The sequence below is a fragment of the Penaeus chinensis genome, chromosome 20, assembly GCF_019202785.1.
Source record: "Penaeus chinensis breed Huanghai No. 1 chromosome 20, ASM1920278v2, whole genome shotgun sequence".
In the NCBI taxonomy this organism is placed as follows: Eukaryota; Metazoa; Arthropoda; class Malacostraca; order Decapoda; family Penaeidae; genus Penaeus; species Penaeus chinensis.
Window position 1 is genome coordinate 22,578,096 of NC_061838.1, and position 10,000 is coordinate 22,588,095.

The 10,000-nt window shown below is 48.1% G+C and overlaps 1 protein-coding gene across 1 annotated transcript in view; it reads right to left on the minus strand.

Moving 5' to 3' along the window:
- The window catches only part of LOC125035849 (extended synaptotagmin-1-like), a 75,540-nt gene extending 67,992 nt beyond the window's left edge, over positions 1–7,548 (minus strand). The window contains 1 exon segment of the mRNA XM_047628137.1: positions 7,136–7,548. Coding sequence (XP_047484093.1) covers positions 7,136–7,450 — 315 coding nt within the window. The 5' untranslated portion in view covers positions 7,451–7,548.
- Positions 7,549–10,000: the final 2,452 nt, after the last annotated feature.

The following is a 10,000-nucleotide window of genomic DNA, read 5'->3' on the forward strand; positions in this document are numbered from 1 at the left end:
GGGAACTGACTGACTGACTGACTGACTGACTGACTGACTGACTGACTGACTGACTGACTGACTGACTGACTGACTGACTGACTGACTGACTGACTGACTGAATTAATGAATGAAAGGAGGAAGACTGAAACATAAAATAAAAGTAAAGAGAAGGAAGGATGAAAGAGAAAAGAGAAAGGAGAGATACACGGTTACGTGATGATCATAAATGTTTATATATTTGGGTTACATTCTGTGGGGTTTGTCTGCCGAAAAAACACAAATAAACATTTTAAACAACCTTAAAGGAGCGCGAAAAAAAGGAAGCTTCTTTCTTCCTCTCCCGCATTTTTTATATATATTGCTTGTACTCCTATTTCAATGTGTATAAATAAAGATGAACATAAATACATAATTGTATATATATATAACTTACATATAGCGACAGAGAGAGAGAGAGAGAGAGCGCGAGAGAGTGAGGGAGTGTGTGAGGGAGTGAGGGAGTGAGGGAGTGAGGGAGTGAGGGAGTGTGGGAGTGTGTGAGTGTGTGAGTGTGTGAGTGAGTGAGTGAGTGAGTGAGTGAGTGAGTGAGTGAGTGAGTGAGTGAGTGAGTGAGTGCGTGAGTGAGTGAGTGAGTGAGTGAGTGAGTGAGTGCGTGAGTGAGTGAGTGAGTGAGTGAGTGAGTAAGTGAGTAAGTGAGTGAGTATGTGAGTGAGTATGTGAGTGAGTGAGTGAGTGAGTGAGTGAGTGAGTGAGTGAGTGAGTAAGTAAGTGAGTGAGTGAGTGAATAAGTGAGTGAGTGAGTGAGTGAGTGAGTGAGTGAGTGAGTGAGTGAGTGAGTGAATGAGTGAGTGAATGACTGTGTGCTGTATGTGTGCGCGAGTGTGTGTGTGTGTGTGTGTGTGTGTGTGTGTGTGTGTGTGTGTGTGTGTGTGTGTGTGTGTGTGTGTGCGAGTGCGAGTGCGAGTGCGAGTGCGAGTGCGAGTGTGTGTGTGTGTGTGTGTGTGCGCGCGCGAGTGCGAGTGTGTGTGTGTGTGTGTGTGTGTGTGTGTGTGTGTGTGTGTGTGTGTGTGTGTGTGTGTGCGAGTGCGAGTGCGTGTGTGTGTGTGTGCGCGAGTGTGTGTGTGTGTGTGTGTGTGTGTGTGTGTGTGTGTGTGTGTGTGTGTGTGTGTGTGTGTGTGTGTGTGTGTGTGTGTGTGTGCGAGTGCGAGTGCGAGTGTGTGTGTGTGTGTGTGTGTGTGTGTGTGTGTGTGTGTGTGTGTGTGTGTGTGTGTGTGTGTGTGTGTGTGTGCGCGAGAGTGTGTGTGTGTGCCAGAGTGTGTGTGTGTGTGTGTGTGTGTGTGTGTGTGTGTGTGTGTGTGTGTGTGTGTGTGTGTTCGTAAGCGTGTGCGTGTGCGTATGTATGTGTACGCGTGTGTGTGTGTGCGCGTAAGCGTGTGCGTATGCGTGTGTGCGTGTGCGTGTGCGTGTGTGCGTGTGCGTGTGTGCGTGTGCGTGTGTGCGTGTGTGCGTGTGCGTGTGTGCGTGTGCGTGTGTGCGTGTGCGTGTGCGTGTGCGTGTGCGTGTGCGTGTGCGTGTGCGTGTGTGCGTGCGTGCGTGCGTGCGTGCGTGTGCCTGCGTGCGTGTGCGTGCTTGTGCGTGTGTGTGCGCAAATATATCAAATATATATACATATAATTTAAATGCATGTGTACATTTCGGTTGTGTAAACAAAAACACTAAATGAACACGTTTTGTGCCTTCCTTTCTCGCCCTGTCTAACATTCAACCATCTCCTTTAAGAATAAATTAACATCATCTTTGTAATATCCTTATCTTATACAATTACAGTTGATTCGTCTCTTGTAATATATCTTTCTCCCGCGTTACTTTTCCATCCGTCCATTTACGTAGACAATCCTTTAAAATGTTTGATAATATATTTCCACTGCTAAAAGGGGAGTCACTGTTGTTAATTACTGATGACTTTGCGCGTGTCCTTGATCTGTTACCAAGTCTCCGTTTGCTTGTTTGTTTTTTATTGCTATGTATAACTTTAGCGTTTAACCGAGCAACAGAGGCGTTTGTTTTAGCAACCTTTCCCATTCCCGTCCGAACCTTGATCTTCTAAATGCGTTCCCGTTGTTTGTTTTGCCTAATACTGAGGTTTCCATTGCCATGTTCCATTTACGATAACTGTTCCGCTGTGTCGTCCAATGCAGCGCCGCGAATAACGAATAGCAGTTAATATGCCCTTGCTGCACCCGTGGCCGTTCTCCCGCGAAGCATCTTAACCAAACAATGGCAACGCGTAACGACTCTCATAAAATACAGAGGCATTAAAGAGGCACAACGTTGGCAAAAGTAACGGCGATGGCAACAGGAAGTGACAGGAAGTGACAGGAAGTGACGGTGAGTAACGGCGATGACGACGATGACGGTTATAGGAAAAAATAACGGTCACGGCAGAAAGAAAGACAGTGACGGTGAAAATGACAGCGAGTGACGGTGACGGTTATGGTGAAGATAATAGGGAATGACAGTGACAGTGACAATGATAGTGACAGTGAAAGCCGGTGACGATGATGGTGATGGTAACGGTGACGGTAACAACGAATGACAGTGAGCGACATTACCAGCGACGGTGATAGTGACAAGTGTAACGATATGCATAAGTACATCATTAGCGACAATGCAACGAGCAAGATGATAAGGGCCCACTGACCCACCGGATGCATTTGTGATAAGTGATGCTGAGGGGCGGAAAGATGAGGATAATGTTTAATAATATACATTATGTCATTTCTTTATTTGGTTTTTCATTGTTATGCTTATATTGTGACCTTCATATTGGTTATCTATCAAAAGTGCTTTTTCTGTCTTACCCATTATTCATTCCGCCTTTCTTTCTTTCTTCCATCCTTTCTCTCTTTCTCTCTTTCTCTCTTTCTCTCTTTCTCTCTTTCTCTCTTTCTCTCTTTCTCTCTTTCTCTCTTTCTCTCTCTCTCTCTCTCTCTCTCTCTCTCTCTCTCTCTCTCTCTCTCCTCTCTCTCTCTCTCTCTCTCTCTCTCTCTCTCTCTCTCTCTCTCTCTCTCTCTATCTCTCTCTCATATATATATATTTATATTTGTGTGTGTGTGTGCGTCTGTGTGTGTGTTATATGGGCATGATATTGGTGCGGGTCAAAGTGTGGTTAGTATAATCGTGAGAGCGTGAGTGTAAGTGTGAGGGCGTGGGCGTAAGCGAAGCCATTGGCGTTAGTGTGGGTGCTGGTGTTCACATGGGTGTGGGTGTAAATGTGGGTGTAAGGATAGGTACAGGTGTAGAGTAGGTATGGATATGCTTGTGGGTGTGGGTGTAAGTGGGTGTGGGTGTAAGTGGGTGTGGGTGTAAGTGTGGGTGCTGGTAGCTGTAAGTATAGATGTAGGTGTTTGTGGATGTGGGTGTAGGTGGATGTGGGTGTAGGTGGATGTGGGTGTAGGTGGATGTGGGTGTAGGTGGATGTGGGTGTAGGTGGATGTGGGTGTAGGTGGATGTGGGTGTAGGTGGATGTGGGTGTAGGTGGATGTGGGTGTAGGTGGATGTGGGTGTAGGTGGATGTGGGTGTAGGTGGATGTGGGTGTAGGTGGATGTGGGTGTAGGTGGATGTGGGTGTAGGTGGATGTGGGTGTAGGTGGATGTGGGTGTAGGTGGATGTGGGTGTAGGTGGATGTGGGTGTAGGTGGATGTGGGTGTAGGTGGGTGTGGGTGTAGGTGGATGTGCGTGTAGGTGGATGTGCGTGTAGGTGGATGTGGGTGTAGGTGGATGTGGGTGTAGGTGGATGTGGGTGTAGGTGGATGTGGGTGTAGGTGGATGTGGGTGTAGGTGGATGTGGGTGTAGGTGGATGTGGGTGTAGGTGGATGTGGGTGTAGGTGGATGTGGGTGTAGGTGGATGTGGGTGTAGGTGGATGTGGGTGTAGGTGGATGTGGGTGTAGGTGGATGTGGGTGTAGGTGGATGTGGGTGTAGGTGGATGTGGGTGTAGGTGGATGTGGGTGTAGGTGGATGTGGTGTAGGTGGATGTGGGTGTAGGTGGATGTGGGTGTAGGTGGATGTGGGTGTAGGTGGATGTGGGTGTAGGTGGATGTGGGTGTAGGTGGATGTGGGTGTAGGTGGATGTGGGTGTAGGTGGATGTGGGTGTAGGTGGATGTGGGTGTAGGTGGATGTGGGTGTAGGTGGATGTGGGTGTAGGTGGATGTGGGTGTAGGTGGATGTGGGTGTAGGTGGATGTGGGTGTAGGTGGATGTGGGTGTAGGTGGATGTGGGTGTAGGTGGATGTGGGTGTAGGTGGATGTGGGTGTAGGTGGATGTGGGTGTAGGTGGATGTGGGTATAGGTGGATGTGGGTGTAGGTGGGTATGGGTGTAGGTGGATGTGGGTGTAGGTGGGTATGGGTATAGGTGGATGTGGGTGTAGGTGGGTATGGGTATAGGTGGATGTGGGTGTAGGTGGGTATGGGTATAGGTGGATGTGGGTGTAGGCGGGTGTGGGTGTAGGTGGATGTGGGTGTAGGTGGATGTGGGTGTAGGTGGATGTGGGTGTAGGTGTGTGTGGGTGTAGGTGCGTGGAACTGAAATTGGGAGTGGGTATGGGAATGGGGGGGTGTATTTGAACCGCATTCACGCTGACAAATGTAGAAAAGGTATGAGTGAGAATGAATATCTTCATAAGACAGACGTATTTGACCGGTTTCGATTATATCTTCGTCAGAGATACATGTATTTCTGACGAAGACAGAATCGAAACCGGTCAAATACATCTCTTGTATTGTGAAGATATTAATTCTCATTCATACCTTTCATATATATATATATATATATATATATATATATATATATACCGAACATACAACAAAATTAGCCTAACCTTTGTAAACACTCAAGGAAGATTCTAAATGGAACAAATGAAGAAAAACAGGATAAAACAAAATATTAGTCGAAACTCGACTACCTGACTTGTGCAAACGGGAAATGGAGAAACAGGTTCACGGAGGTTAACAGATTGAGAGGAGAGAGGGGAGGGGAGACGCAGTAGAAGGGAGGGGAGAGGGAGAGGGAGAGGGAGAGGGAAGGAGAGAGGGAGGGAGGGAAGGAGAGAAGGGAGGGAGGGAAGGAGAGGAGGGAGGGAGGGAAGGAGAGAAGGGAGGGAGGGAAGGAGAGGAGGGAGGGAGGGAGGGAGGGAGGGAGGGAGAGGAGGGAGGGAGGGAGGGAAGGAGAGGAGGGAGGGAGGGAGGGAGGGAAGGAGAGGAGGGAGGGAGGGAGGGAGGGAGGGAGGGAGGGAAGGAGAGGAGGGAGGGAGGGAGGGAGGAGGGAGGAGAGGAGGGAGGAGAGGAGGGAGGAGGGAAGGAGAGGAGGGAGGGAGGGAAGGAGAGGAGGGAGGCAGGGACGGAAGGAGAGGAGGGAGGCTGGGAGGGAAGGAGAGGCAGGGAGGGAGGGGGAGGGAGGGAGGGAGGGAGGGAGGGAAGGAGAGGAGGGAGGGAGGGAAGGAGAGGAGGGAGGCAGGGACGGAAGGAGAGGAGGGAGGCTGGGAGGGAAGGAGAGGAGGGAGGCAGGGAGGGAAGGAGAGGAGGGAGGCAGGGAGGGAAGGAGAGGAGGGAGGGAGGGAGGGAGGAGGGAGGGAGGGAGGGAGGGAGGAGGGAGGGAAGGAGGGAGGAGGAGGGAGGGAGGGAGGGAAGGAGAGGAGGGAGGGAGGGAGGGAGGGAGGGAAGGAGAGGAGGGAGGGAGGGAGGGAAGGAGAGGAGGGAGGGAGGGAGGGAAGGAGAGGAGGGAGGGAGGGAGGGAGGGAGGGAGGGAGGGATGGAAGGAGAGGAGGGAGGGAGGGAGGGAGGGAGGGAGGGAGGGAGGGAAGGAGAGGAGGGAGGGAGGGAGGGAGGGAGGGAAGGAGAGGAGGGAGGGAGGGAGGGAGGGAGGGAGGGAGGGAGGGAAGGAGAGGAGGGAGGGAGGGAGGGAGGGAGGGAGGGAGGGAGGGAGAGGAGGGAGGGAGGGAGGGAGAGGAGGGAGGGAGGGAGGGAAGGAGAGGAGGGAAGGAGGGAGGGAGGGAGGGAGGGAGGGAGGGAGGGAGGGAGGGAGGGAGGGAGGGAAGGAGAGGAGGGAGGGAGGGAGGGAAGGAGGAGGAGGAGGGAGGGAGGGAAGGAGGGAGGGAGGGAGGGAGGGAGGGAGGGAGGGAGGGAGGGAGGGAGGGAGGGAAGGAAGGAGGGAGGGAGGGGGGGGGGGGGGGGGGAGGGAAGGAGAGGAGGGAGGGAGGGAAGGAGAGGAGGGAGGGAGGGAAGGAGAGGAGGGAGGGAGGGAAGGAGAGGAGGGAGGGAAGGAGAGGAGGGAGGGAGGGAAGGAGAGGAGGGAGGGAAGGAGAGGAGGGAGGGAGGGAGGGAGGGAGGGAGGGAGGGAGGGAGGGAAGGAGAGGAGGGAGGGAGGGAAGGAGAGGAGGGAGGGAAGGAGAGGAGGGAGGGAGGGAAGGAGAGGAGGGAGGGAAGGAGAGGAGGGAGGGAAGGATGGGTGGGTGTGTGAGAGAAGAGAAACGCATCTCTGGAACTCTAATTACCATATTTTGGATTGTTTGTTCGTCTGTGGGTATTTGAATCGCAGGTCAAAGTCACCTCCATAACCCGGAAATGGGAGTGCACCAGGTAAAGTTGCTCCAGGCTGTTGAGCCTACCTGGTACTCTATCTCTAGGTGACGTGGGGGGGGGGAGGCAATCCACTGGAAATAAATGGCAATCGGCAACTTCATTTCTGCTTTCCAACCAAGGTCACGGAACGTAAGTTTGGGAATTCTTGCTTTCTCGATCACTGTCAGGCGAGACCGAAATTTTACATAGACTGACAGTTGAATAAAACTTATCGTAATCTATGATGGTTGTTCCCTTAGTCCTTTTTCAGCTTTCCCGGGCACTAAATACAACATATGTTACAAACCAAGCGGTATGTGGGTGGGGGGTATGTAGAGGTAAAGAGTGGAAATGATTTTGACAATGGTTATCATCATTTTCTTTGTTAATGACTGACGTTCGTGGAAGTGGTCGGTGCCAGATGTCACGAAGCGACGCCTAAACACCCGAGAGCAGAAAAGAATGCCAGGCGAGGAAAGAGCGGCGAAGAGAGAGGGCTGAGTGGGTGGGCCAAGACGAGGCTGGCAACTTACCCACGACGGGAGGTTGGAGAAGCGTTGGATTTCTTGGATAATATCCTTCTCGTCAGCGTTGGCTATGGATCGGATGATGTCGAACTTGATCTTTTTCTCCTTGGCTCTCTTGTCTCTCAGGACAAGGAAAAATAGCGGCGCCATCAGCCATCCGAAGCTCACGTTGTAGTAACCAAACATGTAAACAAGGAACCATTCCAACGCCCTTCGCCCAAAGATCTTCATGTAACTCTTAAACCAAGAACCATAAGCATGACCCACGTCATCGGCCACTTCTTCGGCCGTGTCCACTACTTTTTCCCCGGCCGCAGACATTGTCACTCACTAACGAACACAAGAAAAGAACAGAGAGACTTTGTGAGCGAGGCCTCCGTCCGCCCAGCTGATCCTGCGGCTGAGTCGCTGCGGGACCTCCAGGCCTCGCTGCGATCGTTGCCACACGCCGCCACCCGGCCACTTGCTTTATTTCGTGTTTCCCCTTTCGTTTTATCTGCTTCTTATTTGGGGGGTTTCGTTAATGTGGAGGAGAGGAAATTATATATGGTGATGAGAAGTAGACCCTGACGGTATAGCTTGATTACTGTGCGTTGTCTCAAAATTGCGGGAAATTTGAACACAGGTAAAAGAGCGGTGGCATTGTATTACTGAATGAATTTGTATAAAGAGAAGCAAGTATAACACTTGTAAGCGATGCTGTTTTTTACAAATGACTTTAATGACTTTATATTGTTAGGAAATTGAAATGTGATGCTTATGACATCACAGAAGAGAATTTACAACGTTGTGAACTCAGACCTCTTTTGCAAACGAACCATACAGTATAAAACAAAAAACATTCTTACGAAATGGTCTTTAATTTACCTTCATGCCTCGTATTGTTATTTTTAGTTTTATCCCATCATCTATCTACTTATAAAAAACACTTAAAGTTCATATTTAATTTGTATATAGCTTTTCATATATGTATATATATTCTTACCATGGCATGTATTATTACTTTCGTTAAACATATAATTGTTTACAGGACAAAAGTCCGGTCATCTCATGTTGTATTGAGGCAGTCTTTTATCACTACTGGAAATATGTAACAGCTGGACAACTCTGTTTTTAACATTACTTATCTAGTTTTCCTCTCACACACTATATTTATTTGGCAACTCACAGTCAACCGGCGTGAGTTGCTACACCACTGTTAGTCATTCATCCTGTTTGTTGTATTTACGTGTATCGTTGTATGCTTATATTATTTTCTAAACTGGTAAAGTATATTAATCATAATGGGCGAGTAGAAAGACCGTTGAAAAAAATTCTTATGTGTATGAGTTGAATATATTGGTTTATCAAATAATCTCCGTTTTCTTTGATTGTCTCTTTTTGAATACCTATAGCTTCAGTATATCTATAACATTGTATTATGTATATGCAAAAGCTATGTGGGCTGTTAATTTCTGAATGCAGTGTTATGAAGACATTCATCAAAGGCAACCAATATGTTTCAGCAAAATCAAATTTAATGTACAAGTGTATATATTATATAGTAACCCCTGATTTGTATCGAGATTTCTTGCAGGATGTTGAGATTATGTGTGTTTTTTATCTCTCTAAAAGGGATTGATAAGTTATCACTCGCGACTGATTATCACCTGTAAGTGATAAAAGATTATTGTCCAGATTTAAGGAATCTAACACCTCTGAGATAAGTTACGGCTTGTTTGAATCATATCACGGGTACTTCTGTTCATTGATATGCACCCTATTCTGCGGTTCTGTCGCACTCCCTTCTCTCTTCCTACCAGTGTATGTATTTGCCTAGATCTTTATTCATATATATTGGTTATTTATTAATCTATCAACCTATCTCTCTATCAGGGATGTCAAGTCAACTTTTTCTTAGGGGAGAAAAGTTGGGGGGCCAAGATCTTGTGGGAGCAAACGGTCTCGGGAGGGCAACTGCTCTCTATTCGGGCTTTGTGTGTGTGTGTGTGTGTGTGTGTGTGTGTGTGTGTGTGTGTGTGTGTGTGTGTGTGTGTGTGTGTGTGTGTGTGTGTGTGTGTGTGTGTGATCACATAAATATACATATATGCACAACAGTAACTTCCAGCAAAACGGCCCATGAGATGCTCGACGTTTTTTAGCATACGGGTACTTTACATTGACAGTATCTGGTACTGTTTCCAGACTGATCGCGGCGCACGTTATCTTGAGCCTGTCACCGTTTCCTTTTTTCTCGCCCGATGCAACTTTCTGTTTTAGCATGAGTTAAAAACCCTGTTGATAAGAGCGCGATAAATTCCATTGGTAACTTTATTGCTGTTGCGTATTAACAGCACTATTGTTGTTTATGTCTACCAATGTTAATATGTAATTGTATGTCCCCGCAGTGATCCATAAGGGAACCTTGAACGTTCTGCACTTTGGAACTGACTCCTAATATATGCATGATTACGTTTTGAATACATAAAACATGTATATGCTAGAAGAATAAGAAGAGCTGGGGATATATCTATAAACCCTCTGCAGTACTACAGCTGCTGCAACTATTACTACGACTACCACTACTACTATACCTTCTAATGCTACTACACATACTACTACCATTGCTGCTACTACTACTACTACTACTACTACTACTTCTACTTCTACTATTACTACTTCTACTACTATTACATCACTACTACCATTACTACTAGTAGTAGTACTAGTACTTATCATTATTATTATTATTCCCATTACATTTCTCGTAATAACAATTTCAAAATCAAATTAACACGAGGCTGAAACGGAATACATCAAAAAGTTACTGGAGCACCGATTTGCCCAAAATCTGACCGACCCCCTACGTGTTACTACATTTTTACAGATGTG